Below are 21,514 nucleotides of genomic sequence, written 5' to 3' on the forward strand. Positions count from 1 at the left end.
CTTCTCAGCCTCATAATCCTTTAATTTAGGGGCAGCTCTGAAACGAACGCGCCAGGTTCGTGCGCTGATTTATCCTGCAGTGGCGGCTGGCAGCACCCACTCTCAGCTCACGTCAGCACAGGAAAGCAAATGCAATTTTTTTTTTTTAATATTATTTTAAAAGACACCCAGGACAGGAATGAGCAAGACCTCTAAACCCAGAGAGCAGCGTCCTCTGTTCCCACAGAGGAAAGCCAAACGCCATTCGGAGATGCCGGAGCTCTGGCCACGCGGCAGAGTCGTTGGGACAAGGCAGTCCTCACGGAGAGCAGTGCTGTGGATGATCTCAATCAAAATTCACAACGCTAAGGGCTTGAAAGAAAATAAGAATCAGCTTGGGATGCATCCAAGACAATTAGGAAAAAAATACCTGGGAGGTGCCCAAAGGCTGCTTCTCCGCTCGCCCCCCAAAGCCAAACAGGGATGGATGGTTTTGTGATGATTTCTGTTAAAATAACAAGAAAATTCAAACAGCCACAGCCAGGCTTTCAGACAAGTGGTCCCAGCCGTATTTCCAAAGCAAACATTGCAGCACTGAGAAACAGAAATAAAAATGACTTCATGAATTCGCTTTGGCCCAGAGCTTGTAGAAATGAAAAATGAGCCAGGCTCTGAACACTCCCTTGTTTCCCAGGATCCAAGGTTTTATTAACAAGTTTGTCAGCAAGGATTTTTTGGCTCTCTATTTCCAACGTCAACGACAGCCTAAAACAAGACGTACACAGCGCTCCCCTGTTTGTCCAGCCTGCAAAGGGACTACGGAGAGTGCCCCTGCTGAAGAGGGGAAGGGGTGCGCGGACACCCTTGCTGTGCTGCCACCCACCCGAGGCACATCTGCCACGAGGCCGCTGCTGGCTCCCAAAGGACAGCACATCCCAACAGAGACCCAGCGGCCCTCTCACAGAGCCGTTCGTGTGCCAGTCTGACCAGTGAGCTGCTCGTCAGTGTTTCCAGCAGCTTCCCACTGCAGTCGCGTGCTGCTCTCATCGCTGCATTTCATCCCCGGCTACATCAAAAGAAAATTCACCGCAACGGCTGCACCCACGCGGCTCCGGCCCCTGAAGGAAGGAGGACAGAAGAGGCTCTGCTCCACCAGGTGCTCCGCGTGCTGTTCTCCAGCCACGCTCCCTGCAGCCTCCGTCCACTCTTTCACTTTCCCATAAAGCAGCAAAATATATTCCTAAACTGATGAAACTTCTGGGGGTGAGAAGAAGCCATCCCTTTCTCCCCCACATGGGGAGAAGAAATCCCACAGGAAACAGATCCCACACAAAAATGTGTTTCCTGCTATCTTGGCTTTCCCGCCTCCATAACAAGCCCTGCTCACCAGTTGACCTCAGCCTATCTCAAACGCCACATGTAAGCAGCAGCACTGTCCCTCGGGTCTCGCACAGGCCCAGTCTCCAGCGTTAAGCCCCACCAGTTTCTAATTTTTGAGCATTTTGGTCAGCTGGACCAGCCTCCCCCCTCCCCAGGGGGCACAGAGCCAGGTACCACCGCCCAGGAGCCGAGGTTTGCAGAGGCTCCTCTGGGCCAGCGGCACCCAGCAGCTGCCCGAGGGCTGCAGTCGCCCTGAGCTGCCCCTCTCCGCTCCCTCCCCTTCTCAGGAGCCCCCAAAACGCTGCAGTCCACAGCGTGCTACCCGGCACCACCCCGGCACAGCACCGCCTCCCTCCGGGCGTCCTGAGGCCTCAAGGCAGAGTCGAAGCGAATCTGAACGACAGGGTCAGGCAGGGTGTTGTTAGCACCATCGTTTATTTCAAGAGGAGCACATCCCTGGAAAGAGGCACCCGCCGCTCCCGCCCTGCAGCACGGCGGCACAAAGCAGCCCTGCGGGGAGCGGGCGGCCGGCTCCAGCTGCGGGTCACCCCAAAGCACGGCCCCCACGAGAGCACAACACCTCCCCTGTCCTGGCACACAGGAGAACCCCTCCATCCCCTGGAGAAAGACAGAAGTGGGATGTGAGGCGTGCAGGAACCTTAACAAAAGCCATTCCCAAAGCACCAGAGCAGGCAGCACGAAATCCAGGCAGCCGACAAGGTCCGCGTCCGGCACCCAGTGCACGCGCGGCTCCAAGGCGGAGCGCAGCTTTCTGCTTCTGCAGAGCCCAGGTCCTGCAGAGCGCTCCTGCTCTCAGCTCTCCACCCCTCCCTCGTTTGCCTTTCCATAATGATTCCAGAACTCGCATCCCACACTTTAGCCAGCAGTTAGCCCCATTTAATACAACGCAGATCTACCTGGGAACAGAGGGGAAAAATTCACCCCTAAAGGCTACGGCCTTGCAGAGGATTTCATTTTCCTCGCCCCTCTGTGGTTCCCTCCCCTCCACTCATAAAAAAAATTTAAAAAATAAAATAAAAAGAGCAGAACAATCCTTCATGATAAGATTAAGGTCCTTGATGTGTGACTTTGTTTCAACATGCCCAAAAATTGGCGTGCTTTCTCCTGCATGAAGAGTTGGTCTCGAGTTCCACCGCAGGCCACCGCTTTCCAAGCTCTGGTCATCTACGGAGGGAAGAGAAAGCAGGTGTAGAACACGGTCAAGGGAGAGGAGGGGGCTGGGCACCCTACTCTTTATGTCCTAGTGGGACAAACACCTGTTTTAAAACAGCATGTGAAAATAAATAAAACTACCTGCTACCCAATGGAAAATAAAAACCTCTAGCACGGGGACCACATTCAGCAGTTTCCCAGGTAAGCGCTCCGCTGCAGAACCACCCACGGACCCCTTGAGGGCTTTCCCTTGCTCGAGTTGAGACCAAAACCCCAAAGCACAACCCCACTGAGCTTCACCATGGAGCCCACAGGGATGAAAGGAATTCAAGACCAGCTTTGGGGTTTATTCCCAATCAGCTCGGTTCCTACAGGAGCTGCTCAGCCCCAGACCTTGAAGGGTTAGGTTGGTCAGAAAGCCCGTCCGTCCTCAGCAGTAATCGGTGCCTGGAGCTTCAGCACTGCCTGGCCTCCCAGCACGCAGGAAGAGCTGAAAATCAGGTGGGCCTCGGTCACTGTGTGTAAGAGGGGCTCCCGTGAGGTGCTTTGGCTTTCCTAGCCTCTGCAAACGCTCTGATAAATGCAGCCAGAAGACGGACAGTGCCCTGAACTGGAAATATCCCCTCACGTGCGCTGCAAAGAGCCAGAGCTTGACGTTCAGTGCTTGCTAACAGTAACGCCCCACACAGCCACAGCACGGCTTCGGGGCTGATTTAGGTTCAGCCCACAGCTAAGTGGGAATAATAAATAACTGCCACTGCTGGCAGCACTAGGGTGGTACAATAAATCCCAAGAGCCCCGGAACGCCACGGGCAGCTCTGCTGTCTTCGGGCAACGGGATTTCACTGCACACCTGTACTCTGTCACCGCACAAGCTGCCTTACTGTCACCCTCAAGTCACTTGCAGAGCTTTATTTATATGGATCTATTAGCACTCCGAGCAGTGCGACCCTGCCTAGGACAGCAGGAGAAATGGAAGTGTTTAAGTAGGGTTTACTTTGAGAAGGGGAAGGAATTACTCTGGCTGAGGAGTACTTATTTGTCAGAAGAAAGCTTTCACAACAGACAGCTCTAATCCAGGGATGGATGCTGCGTTTAGCTGAAGACAGAGCCAAGGCCGTTCTGAAAAGACAACGCTGCACCTGAGCCCTTCCCAGGATCTGAAACCTGCCCCACACCAGCCCCCAGCTGCAGTTTCACCCCTCACCAGGGAAAACACGTACTTCCATCCTCATCCGAGCTACCAGGGAGCTCTCATGGCTTGGCCCAGGCAAACACCTGCAAAAATCATGCCCTTCTCATGTAAGACACCCTACCCAAACAAAGTGGGGATGCACCTCTGCACTCTGCCTGCAAGTACAGCAACTGATACCCTGGGGTTTTACAGAGGTCACAAGAAACCATTTATGCCGCACAGAGTCAAATACCCATAAGGGCACCAGCCCCTCAGCACAGGGGATGCTTGAGGGGCAAGAAAACACCATCCCCTGGAGCTCTGCAATGCCTCCGCTCAGGTAAACAGCAGGATAAACGCAGCCTATGCTGGCTGTGTCACACAGCCTTCACCACAACTCAGAAATACCCTAAAATCACAGGGGCGGAAAGTACCTTTTTGTTTAGCACTTATATAGCACCTCACAGAGCTGCTATGGTCAGAGAAACAAGAGATTAACCTGCTGCTGTCCACACGAGGAGCGTTCACTGGGAAGAGGAAGGTTTACTTCACTACTGGGTTCCTCATCTAAATTCCTGGACGGACTGGGACAGGATGCGGGTTCCCAGGAGGAAATCCAGGGCCAACCATGCTGCGTAGGCCACAGTTCTGATGAGCCACGGGGCTTTGAGCCCCAGCAGAAGGGCAGGCTTGCAGGGAGAGGGCAGGGAGCGGTAGCGTGACGCTACTGGTTCAGCATCCCCAAAGCTGGGTGCAAAGAGACCTGACAGCACACAGACGCCCAACGCAAGAGCGCTCGGTGTTCCTCCTGAGCTTGGTCGCGAGGAGGGACAAGGGCTGCAGCACCAGCTCACCCGCTGACGGGCGGGAGAGGCTGCAGGGCTTACCGGTGCCGGCGGTCTGAAATGGCTTGGCATTTTCCTGTAGGACATTTTCTCCGACTGCACTTGCACGAAGGCTCTATTGAGCAAGCCGCAGTCGTTCTTCCTGCTCGAGGAGGAAAGGTTCAGGGACCTCGACAGGAAATTCACAGGCTGCGAAGGCAGAGAAAACTGTATGAGGAAAGAAGTCGGTTTGCCCCAACAATGCTGCTATTTGGCCTGGCCAAAAGGCCAGCTAACAAATCCACCGCTTCATCCACGTGTCCAAAGGCAGGTGGCCGAGCCACCACTGCTTTGCACGGGGTTCCTTTGGAGAGCTTACTAACCATGCCGGGCTTGCAGAGAAAGAAAAAACCACAAATGGCTATGATGCAAGAAACAAGCGGCTGTGCTCAAATACAGCCTTCGTCTTCTCCAGGCAGGAAGGTGCCTCTCCCCCCTACGGCCAGCCTCGGCAAGGGCAGCCTGAGGGCACGTAAGGCTTCTCCCATCTCACAGGCAGAAAAGCAGCGGGGCCGTGGTCAAACGAGAAGGGAATTCACACCTACTTCTGCAGGCAGCTTTTTCACCAGGGTTTCTATTCACCTAGTGTCTTTCCCCTTCGTGCTGTGATTCATTTCACCTACAGTCCCACACCATGCCTGGGCTCTGGACCCTGTAGACCCTATGTTAAGTTGCTACTGTCAGGAGAAAAAAATGAAAAGTCTTCCTGTTGCTTTCAGGGGCTAGAGGTCCCACGGTCACTAAAGTCAGCAAACAAAAGCATCAGCGGTGGTGGGAAGAAGCCTACAGCCAAGCCCAGGGAAGTGCTGGAAGAGCAGAATAAGCCCTCTGCTTCAGCAGCACTGAGACGCAGCGCAGCACAGATGCCTGGGAACGCTCTCAGTAACAGCCTGATGCTACAGAACAGCTGCTGGTGGAAGAGGAGCAATCTGCTTCCTCCTTCCTCGCAACAGTGCTGCATCAAGGGTTCATCCTCTCCCTTGGCTACTCAATTTAGGGAGCCAAAGTGGCCAAGAGCAAGTGATCATCTTCCCCTTCTGATACTGGTCTGCAGGATCAGCTCACTAAACCAGACTCTTGAGACTCAAATGTATGTGGTGGGATGAGAATGGAGAGGGCCACAATATGTTTAGAGTTGTGGGCACGCGGCATGTCGGTGAAATGCTTGTGCTTTGGTATTGGAGAACACAGATTTATAACAGCCCCTCGCTTCCTCACCTACACGCAGAGCTTGACAGCAGCAAGAAGCAGAGCAGCAGGTTCTGCAGGCAGCCAAGCAAGGAGGAGAAACGGTACGGTACTGGTACCAAGCCCACCTTGCTGCCTTCTGGACAGTTCCTTCTAAAAACCCATCCTAACCTCTCGGGCGGGCACCCTCCCCCCACAGCTCTCCAGAAAGCTTGTGGAGGATCCTGAACAAGAATTACAGATCCAGCCAGCCCAGATCCCTAGCCAGAGATCCCCTGCTGAAACAGCTCAGCAGCCAAGGTCACCTCTCAGCCCCATTTCAGCCAGACCTCTCCCTGCTCTGCTCACAGCACCCCTCACCTGGGTTCTTTTGAAACAGATATTCTTGGGGAGGGCAGGCACGTTCTGTGTCATATCTTCATCCACAATATCCAGGGCCAGCGACTTCCGGACCTTCTTGATGGGACTCCTGCGCAGCTGGGGGACACAGAAACACACGCATCAGCACGAATCAACTCAGTGACCTCCCATCCTAAGGGCCAGGGTGCAGAGCAAGCCCACGTCACCCCACATCTGTGCTGTACCAGCACCTCAGGAAGATGTATTGCATCCTTCCCCACCACAGGGCACAGCAGCTTCTAGGGCTCTCCTCGCTGGCACCGAGAGCCACTGATTTAGAAGGGAAAGCCCCTTCCAGCAGGAAGGGAAGGCCACACCACCTTTGGCAACCGAGCCAAGAGCCTTTGTGCACCAGTCCTCAGCCTCTGGGGAGCCCAGCTTGCCACAAATGCTTCACGAGTCTCTCCTGTACGTTAGGAGACAGCATCTCCTAGCACAGACATGAGTTCTGCATAAACCAGGCCACAGCTGGCAGTATTTTAAGCAGGTCTTAACTTCAGGCACATAAGCAGCCTCACTGACTAAAAGGTAGCAGCCACATGCTGAAAAGCTTTTTGGCATCAACAGTAGGATGAACTCAACCAGCAAAGACACCCCTCAACAGCACAGGACAGCCCGAAAGCAGATACTGGATGTTAAACCAGCTCACCCCTTGTTTTCTCTTCTGTTTCTCAGGCTTCACGTCGTCCTCTATGATCAGTTCGATGCCAGCCTCACTTCGGAGAACTTCTTTCAAGTCTTCTTCCAGGTGAGGAGTCTGGGGCTGGTGTGAGGAGGCACGAAGACAGAGCATAGGACAGTCAACATCCGCACACTGAGCAGACTTCCTAGTATTCCCTCCACAGACAATAGGGCCAGAGCAGCCCACGGGAGCTCCCAGTGGGAAGACAGACATTGCGAAGGATTTACTTCCCAGCAGGAAAAGACATGACGAGATTTCTGTTAGCCTAACAGATTTACAAGATCTCCATACACAGGAGAATGTCTGACCAGCTACATCCCAAATATGCCATCAAGAGACCAGCGGGCACTGAAGGTGTGGCATACTGAAGCTGCCAGCCCCCAGCACCTGTGTTAAGTCCATGTCAGAGACCCAGACACAAAGGCAGAGCATTTCCTTGCTCTTCCTCAAGGTCATCAGCAGCCAGCCACTGCAGCCTGACTCAAGGGCAGTTTTTGCTATTTTGGCAGCTCTGCAGAGGAGCTGGAAGTCCTGCTGCTACCCCACCACACCATATTCGCACTGACAAGGTCTCCTTCATCCCTCTCATCTCAGCCTGGCACTACCAGACCGTACCCTGTTACCGCACGGATGACAGCTGTGCCCACACCCCTTTTGTATTCACCACGTGTCCTGGGAGCAAAGCACCGCCAGCAGCGAGCCGCAGACCTGTCTGTGACGTACCAGAGGCCTTATTGGTCCGTATTTCTCCAGGGCATTTTTGAAAGGCGTGGGGGTGTGAGGAGTGTTGTCCACCACATACTTCTGATCTGGCGTGACAAACCTGGCAGCGGAAAATAGGGAAAAAAAAAAAGAAAAAAAGGATTAACATGGTATAAACCACTCAGTAAAGCCCGTCCTTCCAAACCCTCTTATTACACGAGCCACCTGCAGAGCCTCACACAGTGACGGCAGAACCGTCTGCCTGGCTGGAGCATTCCTGGGGCATAAGCAGGGCAAACAGGCACCAAGGAGCCTTCAGTAGGGAAAATGTCCTTCAGAAGTACCAGCTATGCTGCTCCAGCACCCTTGTCAGAAAGCAGTACGACGCCTGTGACACAGGCATCGCAGAGCCCTGCAGTCCAGCACTACTCCGCAGCGCTTCTGCTGGCGGAGCTCCTCAGGGCCAGCCGGGGCTTGGTGCCCGTCACAGCTGGACTGGTGGAAGTCCCTGGGGCGCACCCACTTCGAGCAGCCAGGTCGTACCACCGGGATGTGGGAGCTGCTCCGGGTCATGCCAGGTTTGGAACCGCAGCCAGCACCTCCACACGCCAGTGTAGTGACGTGCAGAGACAAAAACACTCGCTGTGCAGGCCACCCTCCCTCACCTGGCTGGTACAACACTGATTTCAGGAAGTCCCCAGACCGCCCTGCCACTCTCTCAGTGCTGCCGGTACAAGTACCGTGGGAGGTACGCTTGATTTGGATCAAACTCGTGTGTGAGAAAGGACAATGTCCAGGTATCAGGGAACGGGTGAGGAGAAAGAAAGGACTTACGCTGAGTTTTTCTGGAGCAGAGGGGTCTTGTCCCTGTGCAGAGGGGTGGTGACAATCACCTTCTGACTGCACACAGGCGTGGAGGTCAGAGATGGGTTCTCCAGTTCTAGCGTATCCTGTTTGGTCCAAAAATTTAGGAACTGCACAGCACAGGAAAGAAAGAGTCGCACAGTCAGTCTCAAACTTCCTAACATGAAATCACCAGTCATTATCTTTACTTAAACAAAGCGGAAAGCCTGACAGAGGGACAACCCTCCCATACCAAGTGGCACCGGCAGATCTGTTCCAGAAGGAATCAGGATGACTCTTGTATGAGCCGGGACTTACTGTGGTACCGTCCTGTACGCGGGCACGTGCATGAGGGTGCCTCACACCTAGGAAGTTTATTCAGTTCCCAAGAGGGAAAAGCAGATACAACTCTGGGCAGCTACAAGGTGGAGGGAGGTCTCTGCTTGCACTGGTCCAGATAACGCCAAGAGAAGTGGAGAAGGAAGGGTACTGCCTGCACACCAAACTTCTGCTCTGAGCTCAGGTCAGCAAACACAAGGTCAGTCCAAGTAACACAACAGTCTGTCGGCTGCATAAAAGCTGACAGGTTTTGTACTGAGCTGTCCTCAAGCTAAACTGAAAGAAAACCACTGACTGCCTCATCTCTGCTGGGATTTTATTTCGTGACAGCTAATAAATGACAGCTTTCCTCCCACAAGGAATGAGGTTTGTACCCAAAAACCTACTGCGAGAGAAGAGCTGTTTGTGTTACGTTCACTGATGGCTGGAGTTCAGTCTGAGAGACAGGAGATGCACTTTGTCTTCTCGGATTGATTCCAGGCCTCTCGGCTTCTCGCTCTGCACAACTGCACATTTCAGGCCCTACTCTGATTTCCCTGTTCTTGCCGGCCCTGCATTCAAGGTCCACCTGAACTTGGGTGTCAGTGTCCTGCGGGGCTCTCCCATGTGCCACCAAGGGCTGCAGAAACAGCAGAAATACAACGGCTTAGCCAGCGAGTGGCACAGGGAGATGGGTTCTGAACGACAGCAGCTGTGGGAGCTGCGCTGGGTGACTTATCCTGTTTTACAGGCAGAACTCCGTCACATCAACGCAGAAGTCAGGGTGTTTGAATGCCACAGCGCTCCAGCAAGGTGTTTTTTGGGAAACCATGCATGCACGTGTGCAGACATTGTAAGAACGATGGTAAAATGGAACCGTTCTGAGTTTGTTTTGCAACAAAGATAAGGCCCAGCAGCATTTTCCCAAGCACAGCAACTCAAAGACGTGCACCAGCATGCGCTGCCCAGCCCAGGTGGATGATTTAACTGGAAATACCCCGGGACAGCCCCCCGCACTGTTGCCACACTGCCACCCCCCTGCCAGGGCAGTAATGCCCTGCACAGAGCAGCCCAGAGACAGAAGCACCACGCTGTCCCCTGCAGCAGGCAGGCGCGGATCTGCACAGTGCTGCTCCGTCCTTGCAGCGGCCCTGTCCATCGCTCAGGCCAGCAGGGCTTGCCCTGTGCTGCAAGTGCTCCTGCTGAGGCCAACGCGGGCTGCTGCGCCCAGGGAAAGGGCAGTGCCGGAGACACGCGGTGCCAGCAGGCAGCTCTGCACCTTGCTTTACCAGGCAGGCGCACGCACCCCGTGCACTGGCACTGCCTCCTCCCAGGGAGCAGAGTCACAAAGCTGGCAGAGCTGAGGGGAACACACAGCACTGAGGCAAGCAGATGAAGTACTGACACGCTCACTGGGTCACAAACAAGCCCACGCAGAGGAGCACGGGCTGGCCTGTGCCGTTGCTCCGTACCTGAGATGGAGAGAAGGGCAGCGTCTTGACAGGGGTGCTCTTGGGCGTCATGCTGTTGCAGGAGTCGAGGAAGGAGAGGCTGGTGCTGGGGGCGTTCTCCGTGACGGGGGAGAGGGAGATCTTCCTCTTCTTCTGCCTCTTCAGCACGGAGGGCGGCGTGCCAAAGCTCACCTCCGCGTGCGGGGAGATGGGGATGAGCTCCCCCTTGCTGCTCTTGCTCAGGTCGGAGATGGTGTGGCCGTCCAGGCGGTACTCGGTCACGTTGGGCAGGGACGGCGTTGGCTTGCTGGGCGTCTGCCTCACGGGGCTGTTGCTGCTGCTGCTGCTGCCAGCGGAGGGCTCCTCGGGCAGGTCAAACTGGGTCAGGTCGCACCACCCGTCTGGGTCCTGCACACAGAGGAAGCCCTCAGCAACCGCCCGGGGAGGAAGGCTGAGCAGCTGAGTGGTGCAGATGCGGAGATCAACCAGGAGACGAAATAAGCAGGTGTGCGAGACCCCAGCAGCTTTTGCAAGGAGCCTGGCTAGAGGAGAGCCCAAGCCCTCCTCCCCTCTGCCATCAGCACAGCTGAGAGCCAGGGCAGGGAACCGATCCGGCTGAAAGTCGTTGTTTGCACGGGGCAGGTTTTCTATTTATGCTAGGCTGGTTTCTCAGCTCAGTTCACAGCACAGCTGCACTTACAGCTGCATCTGCGCACAGGGGACAACCCAGAAGTGGCTAGGGACAGGGGCTGAATGACACAACTGACACCAAACTACAGGCTTGGTCACAGCAATACCGTGCAGACAGGGCCCTGCTGCAAAGCACGCTGCTGGAACCAGATTAAAAATAGCCAGACCCCGTCACAGCTCAGCCCCATCAATACCCAAACTACCCTACAGGCAGGCCTCTAAGGACCCACAAATGGGCCATTAAGCCTCGGGCACAGTCTTTGATCTCCTTTACACCTGAAAAGTGAATCCTTCCCTGATAATCATCTCATAAACCCGGCTGCAGGGACACTGCCCTTTTATACATCACCAGAGCATTTTGCTGCCATCGAGCTGAAGGCGGGCCTAAAGGAATCCACCCAGCCCTGCTCAGGACGCCCATGGCGACGAGCAAGGGGACGCAGTAAGTTCACTCAATGGGAACGTTGTGGAAATCAGGCCCTACCACAGCCCCCCTCCATTAGCCAGAGGAGCAAGGGTGTGTTACTTACAGATTCAATCATGTCCAGAGCTTCACTGAAGGCGGGCACAGACGTCGGGCACAAGTAGTTGGTAGCTTCGACAACCCACTTGTACGGTGACGGGACGCACGCCGGGTCCTCCTCAGGCACCATGTCATCTGGGGTCCCCTCGCCGTTGTGCTCTGCCAGGTCAGCAGCTGGCAGCTCCGAGGGCAGCTCCTGCACGCCCGTCACCTCCTCGTCGCTGACGTCCTCTTCCTTTATTTCAGAGACATCGACCGGCCAGTTGGGCAGGACGCTCTTCTCACAAACAAGAAAGAAAGCCCAGCCGTTAGCAGGAAGCGAGCAAACAAGGTCAAGGCCTGGGGACGAGAGCACAGATCCTGGGAGCCATTCATCTCCTCCTGCTTTCACACCAACCATTTGGCTCGTCTCACATCCCTGTTCTCCCTCAGCGCTCTGTCCCATACACCACCTGAAACAGGACTCTATCCACTTTAATAAGCACAGAAGTGTTTAATTGAATATTCCTCTCAACAGCATCTCAGGGGGAAGTCAAATGAAGGCTGAACAGGTAGCAGTAGTTCTGCATTTCCTACTTCCCGAGAGCCCACCTTTAAAAACTGCATGCTTTCTTCACACAAATAGTTATGTGTAATCCCAGCTCTCTGCTTTAGAGGAAGGGAACACAACCCCTCTTCTCCACGCCCCCCTCACTGCACTGTCTGGAGCAGCCTCTCCCACCAGCAACAGCGCAATGGAGCCAAAAAAAAAAATCTTCAGCCTCTCCAACAGCCTTGACGCTGGGGGTGGCAAGATAACGACAGCACTAGCAGCCTGCCGTCCTCCGCTTGGATAACACGCTCGGGCACACGTTATACCTCTAGCTCCCGGAGGGGGAGATCTGTCAAGAGTCAGTGTCTTGGAGAAGGCTGGGGGAAGGCACGGACTCTACACAGACACCGGGCTGTGGTGAAGGCAGCTTTAGAGGCAGCGGAAGGGTGGCTGAACTGCTCTGACGCACATCAGCGGAGCTGAGGACAGACCCGAGTGCCCACGTGCTGCTGGAGTACCTGGCTCCCAGCTCTCGATCCACTTTGGCTCTCCTTGTCATCCACCTCCACCAGCAAGTACAGAGGCTTGGACTCCTTCGTTTCGTTGAGGAAGCCGCCCGTGTCCACCTTCCGCTTGATGGTGGAGTTCCAGTGATTCTTCACAGCATTGTCGGTCCTGCAAAGCGAGCAGAAGAAAACAAACCACCGTTAAGCACAGCTTTAAAGCACACCTAAGAGCTCCCCAGCCCCAGCCGGTGAGCCCAGCACGTGAATCTCCACCAGCCACCCAGCTGTGAAGGTACCAGTGAGCAAAGAGGTCCTACCTGCCAGGCAGCAGCTTGGCAATCTCAGCCCAGCGATTCCCCAGGACCTTGTGGGCCTCAAAGATGATGCGATCCTCCTCCTCTGTCCACGAGGACTTCTTCACCTCAGGGTTCAGGTGGTTGTGCCAGCGTTCCCGGCACTGCTTCCCTAACCGCCCTTTCAGGTGCTTGGCTATCAGAGTCCACTGTTTGGTGCCATATTTTTTAACCAGTTCAATTACCTTTGAAAAGAGCAGGAGGGAAATAAGGGAATGGAACAAAGGAGGGGAGGGTCAATACAGTCATCTTCAGGCTTTGCTTTTCACCTGTATGGGGACCGGGTAAGGGCAGACAGAGGAGGACCCCTTAGGAAAAAAGCTGGAGGGATCCAGCACTGATAGTCAGGTGAACACTTCTGTGAGCAAAATCTAGCCGTGTTTCTGAAGGAGGCTGTTTTCGTGCAGCCCCTTTGCCACACGACGCCTATGACCGCAGGCGACAGCTCGCAGAGAACTGGGATGGAGAAGGGCAGGTGCAGTGGGTGCAGAGCAAGCGTCAAGTCCCACACGCATGCTCCAAGGCTACTCTGCCCTCCCTCCTCCCGAGACCTTGGCCGCGTGGAGGGAGTCCCCATCAGCTCCGCACTGCTCTGCCTGCAGGGACAGCGTGGCACAGCCCCCCTGTAACAGAGGGTGCCACCCTCAGGACATGCCAGGGCCCACAGCTACATGCTCCGCTAACATCGGGACACGCAGTGCAAGCTCCAAAGCAGAAATGGGCAATATTCACTTAAAAGCCATCCACTTTGCTACTTCCCCTTCACCTAGGGCTTTGTCACTTCTGCCTGAGGTTCACTGCAAACGTTTCTGGGAGGGGAACCTGTTCTGATTGCCCTGAAATATATCCAGGCAACAGTCAGGGCAAATCGCTACGACATAACCTGCTGCCTGCAACGCCGAGCCTGCCAAAATCTTACAGAGGAGGCCAGACGGCTCTAAAGGGGCATTTTCACCCTGCCCAGCTGAGCTTAGCTGAGAGGTGCTGGTAGCAGGCGGCTCACGGATCACACCCACAGGGTTCGTAACTAACAACCCTGCTGCAGACTGACTGTCCGGGGCAGACAAACAGGCCAAAGATACCGAGATGCGGCACAGTCCAAGGAGCTGGAGAGGCTGCAGAGAAAAGCTTTAGGCTGTTTCAGGTTGAGCAGGAGAAAGCTGGAGCCCAGCCCTGCCACGATGGTAGGGGGGCATCAAGAATAAGTTGCGTGGCAGCTGGGACACGACAGGGCAAGGGGAGAGCAGGCAGCAGCTGCTCTGCTGTCGGAAGGTGGGAGGGCATCGTGATAAGCTTCCTCAAGAAGCGTTTGATGTAACACGTGGATAGGAAGCCCGGGCTGCAGAACGGACCACAACAGCCTGTAGCAGGAGCAAAACAGAAAGAAATGGGAGAGCAGAAGCGTTGCAGGAAAACTGATAAACCAAGAAATCTTGCATCAGGAAGCACATGACTAGGAATTATTTTCAAATTTTCTCAGGCACATAAAGACGATGTGTGTCTAAGCTAGCCACTCCCAGTTCACTCCCGAATCAGCAGGGAGGAACACTCTCAGAAGTCACAATTCACCTGGCCCGTATCAGAGATCCACTTTAGGCTGTCTACTGTGGTACACAAAAAGCCAGTTTTATTGTCTCTCAGGCCCAACATGGCCAGGTCAGGCAGAAATCTACCAGCAGCCGGATGAATTAATTCCCTTTTCTGCTCTCTCCCTTGCCAGCCTACTACAGCAGCACAGCGTGAAACAGAGAGTTTAGGAGGAGCCTCTTCACTCAGAGGGCGGTGAGGCCCTGGCACAGGCTGCCCAGAGAGGCTGTGGGTGCCCCACCCCTGGGGGTGTTCAAGGCCAGGCTGGTGGGGCCGTGGCCAACCTGATGCAGCGGGTGGTGTCCCTGCCCACAGCAGGGGGTTGGAGTTAGATGATCTCTGAGGTCCCTTCCAACCCGAGCCATTCTATGATTTAGCTGAAGAGGCCTAGAAGAGGCTGCTTCTGCTCATCACGGCCACAGCTGCTCAGAACAGCTCAGAGTACTGCTCCTGTGGGTACCACCACTGGAAGAACCGCCCACTGTTTTCAAGGAAGACTTGCGGGTCTGACACCTCCGCCCTCTCCACGGAGGGTCCCAGCTCAGACCCTGTCCTTCCTGGACTTACCTTTTGGTCCTCCTCTTTGGTCCAAGGGCCCTTAACCAAGTCTGGATTCAACACCCTCAGCCACCGGTACTGGCACTGCTGGTCGCTGCGGTTCTGGGGAAAGGAATCAGAGTAGCCATGCATCAGACTGGAGGCTCCGCAAGCCCCTGTAACAGCATTCCCCACACACGCAGCCTGCCCCCTGGAAAACCTGCAAATGCACAGAGAACGCATACTATGACTAGGGCACTAGGCATGGAAGACAGGGACAGGAACCTCAGTTTCTCGTCCCAGCTCCAACAGACGTGCCCTTGAAAGTCCTCTAAGCAAGAAATGTCTCCCTGCCCTGAAGGAGCACCGATTTCTTTGACAGTAGCAGCCACAGCACAGAGTCCCACTGCAAAAGGCATTGCACACAGAGAACCAGCGCCCTGAGCACAAGAAACAACATGCAAACACTACGATTCCCAACCGGGCAAGGGGTCACTTACAGGAAAGTGACTGGCCAGGAACTTCCAGTCATTCTGCCCATAATGTCTTACTAACATCTTCAGCTGCTCATCCTGCAAAGAACAAAGACATCCACTTTCACATACACTGAGGCAAAACATGCCACAGGCACTCCTGGGCTGACAGCATCAAGAACAATCTCGGTATTTTTAACTGTCAAGGTGTGTACGTCTGCATTACGGGGAGGAATGTGGCTCTCACTGCCCTTTCGCGGCACCTTGGTGCATGGAGCCCAGCTGTTTGGTTCAGGGCTCTGAACGAGTGTGTGCACAACAAGAGCTGAGCACAAAACATGAGCTCAGTCGCTGTGGCCACACCCAGGCCCATCTCATCTCCATCCCAGGGCAGTTTGGCTCAAACTACATGGCCAGGGCTTATCCAGCCCCGGTATGCCCCTGACCAGGCAGCCCATCTCCCAACTCAGACACTGTTTTTGCCTGGCCAAGAAAACCAACCGCTGGAAGTGCATCACCACTGGCCAGACAGCCTACTGCTTTCCTGCGCTGAGAGTCTCTACATCTTCTCTCTCGTACACCCTGTCACAGCCCAGGTTTGCCTACTCTTACCGCTCACACAAAGCCTGCTACAGGCTTCCTTCCCTGTGTGTTCTGGCTGGGCAAAGGTAAGAAATAATTCCCTGTCCAACAGGAGCCTAAGGCTTTGATCTCTGCACAAAGACCACTCTCACACATGTTCAGCCTCCAAAGGAGATAGAACATTTTGTAGTTTTCACACAAAACACAAGGATTATGGAGGAAGTGGGAGGAGGGCAGAAAACACCCCAAACAGTTTCAGGCTTTCAGCCAGAACAACTAAGCCACGACCCTAACAGTCTCAATATTCCCTGCTTTAGCTGCAGAAAAGGGAGGGCACATCCACTGTGTGAGTCAGCTCGCTTAAGACCTCAGCCATCCTCCAGGGCCCCACTAGAGAGCTACAGGCAGCACACGCCTCACTCAAGGCTGAGGTGTGGAAGCAGTGAGAGCCCTTGCTCTCCAGGCTGTACTTCAAACTCACCTGAGCTTCTTCTCACTAAGACCTCAGGCACACAGCCTTCTCCAGCAGCGAGACAACGCGAGCTGGGGCTGCAGCCAGCGGGCGAGGACTGGGGTGGAGGAGTACAGCTGCAGGAGCCACGCCAGCAGCCTGCCCCAAACACCTGCCCTCGGCGAGCGCCAGGCTCTCACTCACCTCTTCTTGCGTCCACTTGACTTTGCACCTGCCGTCCCGCTGCTCCGGCACGTCCGAGTCGGTGTCCTGGCAGTGCAGCTCATCTTGGTCCTCGCTGCCGAAACAAACAGGGCGCTGCTCAGAGAACCGCAGCGGACGGAGCGGCCACAGCACGCAGAGCCCCAGACCCCCTTCCAGACCCCCCCCCGAGCCGAGCCCTGTCACCTCAGGCCTTCCCCAGGCGGCGGAGGGGACCCTGCAGACCCCAGCCCGCGCTTTGCCACTCACCAAGGAGGCGGGGGGCTTCTCCCAGCCCCTGTCCCTGCGTGAGGGCCGTGCCCAGGGGCTGGCACCGCTCCGCTCCTGGGGGGGGGGGGGAGGCAGCAGCAGGCAGCCGCTGTCACCGTGCTGCCAACAGGGGGGCAAAACCCGGGCCCAGATCCCCTCTTTACCTCACATTTGCCCCTCATTCCCCCCATTTACCTCACACTCCCCCCATTTACCTCACATCCCCCCCTCATCCCCCCCCATCCCCCCCAACTCCCCCCATTCCCCCTCACCCAGCTCCCCCCCCCCCCAATTCCCCCTCATAGACCCACGCCGCGCCGCCGAGGGACCCCGGGCGGGCGGGGGGGGGCCCGGTCCCTCTGTCCGTCGGCGGCTCCGTCCGCCCGTCCATCCGCCCGTGCCAGCAGCGGCAGGCCGCTCCCCGAGCCCGGCGGGAAGGCGGCCCCCACAGGGACACGGGGCGGGGGGGGGGGGGGGGGGCAAGGACAGGGACACGGCGGGGGGACACCACTCACCCGCGGCTGCGGCGCGCCATGGCGGGCTCGGGCCGGGCCCGGCGGCTCTCGGTTTTTACTTTTTTTTTTTTTTTCTCTCCCCTTTTTCCCTCTTTTTTTTTTTTTTTTCCTATCTCGCGCCAACGGCGGCCCCCCCCCGCGCGGGGCCGGGCCGCGCCTGCGCGCCGCCGCCTCACAAAGAGGCGCGCGCGGGAGGGCGCCCCCCGCCCCCCCCCCCCCCACGCGTGTCCGCGCCCCCGGGCGGGCAGAAACCGAACGGCACCCGCTGGGGGGGGGGTTAATTAATTAATTAATTAATTAGCAGGGGTATAAAATCGTTAAGAGGCGAGGGCGGCAGGCCCGGATCGAGGGAGGCTGCGCTGAAGGCAAGTGGCGCTTTGTATTTCCCGGGCGTTTTTCTCCGCGGCGGGTTGCCGGCAGTGCTTGCGGGCGGAGGGCTTTAGCCGCTCGGAGGCGGCTTCTTCTCTAGGCTGACCTCCTTAAAGCCAATTCGGGCGCTTTCCGCCTCAGTTTTTAAAGCGGCTGGTGCAGAGGGTGACTTCTGACCGCCTCCGTCCCCTCAGCGGGTGGCGCGGTCACGCAGCGCCCTGCGCCCTGCCGGGGGGCTCAGCGCTGCCCTGGCCCCACAAAGTGCCCTTCGCCCCCGGCCCAGCACCTCCAGCGCATGGGGAGGCTTACGGAGGCCCCTCCACCCGAGAAAAGGCCGCTAAGAGCAGCGCCACACAGGCTGAAGCTGCTAAAAAGCAGCTCTGGGGGTGCTTCCCCCAACCCCAGCCCGGTGAGGAGGAGGACATAGGGCCAGGGTGAGCCGCTCCCCCATGGCTGACACAGTTACGGACCCGATAAACGGGCTGTGGTGCGGTGGTGTCACACCACGAGGTAAGGACAGGCCGGGTGCCCACCTGCCCCGACCCACCACAGCCCCTCAGTGGGACCAGGGGATGGGTTTGGCAGTGGGAGCAGTGACGCAGCCCCACGGCTGTCCTGCAGCTCCCTAGCGAACACGAACGCTTTATTCTAACAGCGACACCCGGCACCGGCGGGACGCCGCACCATGCTGTCCACCAAGAGGCGCACCGCCAGCATCCTGACCGTAAAGGAAATCCTGGAAAATGGGTTTGTGGCGGCGGCCCCCGGCTGTACCCACTCTTCTCCTGTCCGCAGTTACTACGCGGACTCCGGCACTGCCTCAAGACCAAGCACCTGGGAGCTTCTGGTGGACTTGGAGAGCGTGACAAAAGGCAGCTCTCTGTGTGTCCTGAAGCAGCCAGAGGTGCTGGGCAGCTGCGTGAAGGCCGAGCTGCAGAGCCTGACCCAGGGTAGCTCCGATATCAGCCTCGTCTGCTTCTGCAAGACTCCCTATGGCCACGCTGCCTCCGAACTCTCTGGGCTGCCCAGCCAAGCTGGCTGCCTGATGGATGTGGCATCACACAACACTTCCACACCATGCAAGAAAGAAAAGCACCCCAAGCCGCTGGAGAGCCTGCTTTCCAAGAGCACTGAGCACCTGAGCGACTTCCCAACCCCTGGGAAGCCTCCAGGACCCCGATGGGAGATCTCAGAAATAAAAGCCCCCCTGGATGCCAGCCTGTCCCTTGACACAAGCACCGAGGAGCTGAGGTTGCTGGGGTGCTCCAAGCCAGACACGCCATCCCTGGAGACCTCCGTCATCATTCCTCTGACCTGGCCCTGCACCTTCAAGAGGCGCCCTGCTCTGCCCCACGGGTCTGCCACCCACGAGGCCCAGCTGAGCGATCTCGAGCCCGTCTCTGCGTTTGCGCACCAAGCCCTGTGCTGCTGCTGCTGCCAAGGCTCCAGACCCGAGACGCTGCCGTGAGCTGCCCCACCGGCAGCTCCAGTGAGTTCTGCGGGATGTGGGCAGCTTGTGCTGGACAACGGGAGCCACATGGCTGGGGCCGGCTTGCTGCTTGGTGGTGAGGCACCGAGGTGAAGCTCGGCATCCCCCAGCTGGAGCCAGATTTTAGGGGAAAGGGCTGGGGGCGCTACCAGGTGGCAGCACCCTGCGAGCTGCTGTTGCCGGTGCTCAGCCTGACTCCCCGTTCCTCCCCTTCTTTTGTATTAACGCAATAAAGATTTAAGTTTCCTCCTCCGCGTGGTCTCTGGCTCTCTGTGCCCGGTGAGCTCCGCCTGCCCGCCGAGCCTCGCACCGAGCGCACCCAGACCCCCTCCGACCCTCGCCCCCAGCCCGCGGGGCTTATCCCGGGGCAGGCCGAGGGCCCTGGGCCCGGCTCCATCGCTTCCTCCTTCCCCCAGCGGGCCGCGGCCCGGCCGCTTCCCTCCCCGCCCCAAGGCCGGGCCCGGCGGCCGAGGAGGGGCGCGGCGCCCACAAAATGGCCGGGCCCGGGGCCGAGCCCGCCCGCGCGCCCCCGCCGTTACCTGGCTGCCGGGCCCGGGGGCGGCCGGACAAGGAGGGGAGCGGCGGCCGGGGCCCGGCCCCGCAGCCCGGCCCGGGGCCGGCCGCTGCCCGCGGGGAGCTCGGGCGAGGGAGGCGGCGGCGGGGCTGGGGATCCCTCTTCTGGCACGCGGGGAGAAGCACAGCCCGGCGAGCCCGGAGCTGCTGTGCCCGCGCTCGGTCGCTTCCACGTCCCCGGGGAAGAAGCGCACCCATCGCCCCCCTCCCAAAGGTGTTCTTGCCCCCACCTTACACGTCCACTTCTTTCTTTTTTTTCCCTTCTCCGCTAGCTGCTTACAGGAGACATGGAGAATTTCTTGTCAAAACCAGCTTTCCGGGGCATTTAGAGGTTGCTGAAGAAAACAATATACAGTTTCTTCTTCTTCCCTCTTCTTTCAGGGATAAATTAAAGGCGAAGTGATAAAACACTCCATGAGAGAATACAGGAAAAAGGGGAAAGTAACTTGCACCCAACTTCTCTGAAGTGCAGCGATAATTTCATTAATATGTTAAGCCTGTGGCGAGCTGGGTGCCTAACTCACCCTTGGCCCAACTTCACTTCTTGACAGCCTTCACCTGTTTAAACTCCTTCAAAATTCTGTCACTCAGCAAGGAGTGTGTGTCATATTTTCATGAGCAAAGCAAGCACTTCTGTTTTCAGAATAACAGTTTAAACACCTCCAGAGGGCCAAAGGGACGGTTTTGAAAGAGAGAAGGCAGCTAGCTATTGCCTCTGCACATATTTCACGCTAGAGATTTTGGCCCCCCCAAAAAACCTTCATTCACTGAAAAATGCTGTTCTACTTCACTGTTAGAACAGCACAACAGACAAACAGTAAACAGGGAGCTGCTTGTCTTCTCTGGCTGCTCAGATGACTTTTTTCTAAAAAAACATGTTACGACATCAGGAACAGGTGACAAAACAACTCTGAAAAGGGACACAGAGAGAGAATGTATTTACAGTTTGAAGTCTAAACACCAAAGAACAGTACAAACCAGATCTATAATTAGCAAGAAGATCACACAGTTGTTTGGTTCAACTGCAGTCTGTGCCGGTTGACTGGCTGGTATTGATACTGTAGGGGAAAGATAAAGCTTATTATGTAAATCTGTAGCTGGAATGTACGAAGTGCTGCTGTGTGTGAAAAGCACAACCATGTCACTAAAGAAAAATAAATGAAAGAGGAAGAAATGAAAAATTTCAAACATGCTGTTTTGACAAAGGAATGTCTGCAAAGTATGCAGAGATACAACCACTTCTGTCAATATTACATTGGCACATCTCATTAATGACTGAGTAGATGCTTTGCGGAACCTGCTCTAGGAATGTCTGTACCACGTTTGCATCCAAAACATGAAAGAATGTAAAATGTAAGTGTGGGTTTTAAGGGGAAAAAAAGATGTACATATCTTCTGGGAAAAAAAAAAAAGCAGCTTTGACATTAAAAAACATGGCAGAGCAATATAAGGCACAGTCTCACAAAAGTTGCATGGAAAGCCTGAGTGGAGGAAAAATTCAAGTTTCACAGTTTGGGTTCAGATTAAATACAATTTTTTTTGGATGCCAAAGGGCAATCTCGCAGTGCTGATAGAAAAAAAACCTTAGCAACAAAGAGACTTGTCAATATTATTAACACCAAATGTGTTCCTCTCACCATTCATACCCTTGGCTCTATTTTTGCCGTGCACTGAGCTTCAACATGGCATG

At 55.9% G+C, this 21,514-nt stretch overlaps 2 protein-coding genes across 6 annotated transcripts; one reads left to right on the forward strand and one right to left on the reverse strand.

The window, feature by feature from the left end:
* Positions 1-1,765: 1,765 nt before the first annotated feature.
* Positions 1,766-17,546, reverse strand: MYBL2 (MYB proto-oncogene like 2). 4 transcript variants are annotated; one of them, XM_083801743.1, is made up of 14 exons: positions 17,394-17,546; positions 16,612-16,705; positions 15,402-15,473; positions 14,932-15,024; positions 12,742-12,962; positions 12,437-12,593; positions 11,394-11,663; positions 10,195-10,581; positions 8,396-8,535; positions 7,583-7,682; positions 6,827-6,940; positions 6,139-6,255; positions 4,594-4,740; positions 1,766-2,544 (listed from the first exon to the last, which is right to left on the reverse strand). In XM_083801743.1, exons 1-14 carry the CDS (start codon positions 17,411-17,413, stop codon positions 2,416-2,418), a joined length of 2,061 nt encoding a protein of 686 aa, XP_083657869.1. In that variant the 5' UTR covers positions 17,414-17,546; the 3' UTR covers positions 1,766-2,415. The 4 variants fall into 4 exon arrangements, with proteins under 4 accessions (XP_083657869.1, XP_083657868.1, XP_083657871.1 ...); XM_083801742.1 differs by lacking the exon at positions 17,394-17,546 and adding an exon at positions 17,190-17,330; XM_083801745.1 differs by lacking the exon at positions 15,402-15,473.
* Positions 17,547-17,606: 60 nt separating this feature from the next.
* Positions 17,607-19,497, forward strand: LOC310882675 (uncharacterized protein). 2 transcript variants are annotated; one of them, XM_083801754.1, is made up of 2 exons: positions 17,607-17,758; positions 18,418-19,497. In XM_083801754.1, the coding sequence occupies exon 2, from the start codon at positions 18,448-18,450 to the stop codon at positions 19,228-19,230; it is 783 nt and encodes a 260-aa protein (XP_083657880.1). In that variant the 5' UTR covers positions 17,607-17,758; positions 18,418-18,447; the 3' UTR covers positions 19,231-19,497. The 2 variants fall into 2 exon arrangements, with proteins under 2 accessions (XP_083657880.1, XP_083657881.1); XM_083801755.1 differs by lacking the exon at positions 17,607-17,758 and adding an exon at positions 17,775-18,272.
* Positions 19,498-21,514: the final 2,017 nt, after the last annotated feature.

The sequence above is a fragment of the Anser anser genome, assembly GCF_964211835.1.
Source record: "Anser anser genome assembly, chromosome: 16".
In the NCBI taxonomy this organism is placed as follows: Eukaryota; Metazoa; Chordata; class Aves; order Anseriformes; family Anatidae; genus Anser; species Anser anser.

Coding starts and splice junctions, on each gene's coding strand:
- MYBL2 (XM_083801742.1), bottom strand. CDS start 17,269: ATGGACGGGCGGACGGAGCCGCCGACGGACAGAGGGACCGGGCCCCCC. Junction 15,025..15,401: donor TCCTGGCCAGTCACTTTCCT/GTAAGTGACCCC, acceptor TCCTTTCCCCAG/AACCGCAGCGACCAGCAGTG. Junction 7,683..8,395: donor CTGCTCCAGAAAAACTCAGC/GTAAGTCCTTTC, acceptor TTCCGCTGCCAG/GTTTGTCACGCCAGATCAGA.
- LOC310882675 (XM_083801754.1), top strand. CDS start 18,448: ATGCTGTCCACCAAGAGGCGCACCGCCAGCATCCTGACCGTAAAGGAA.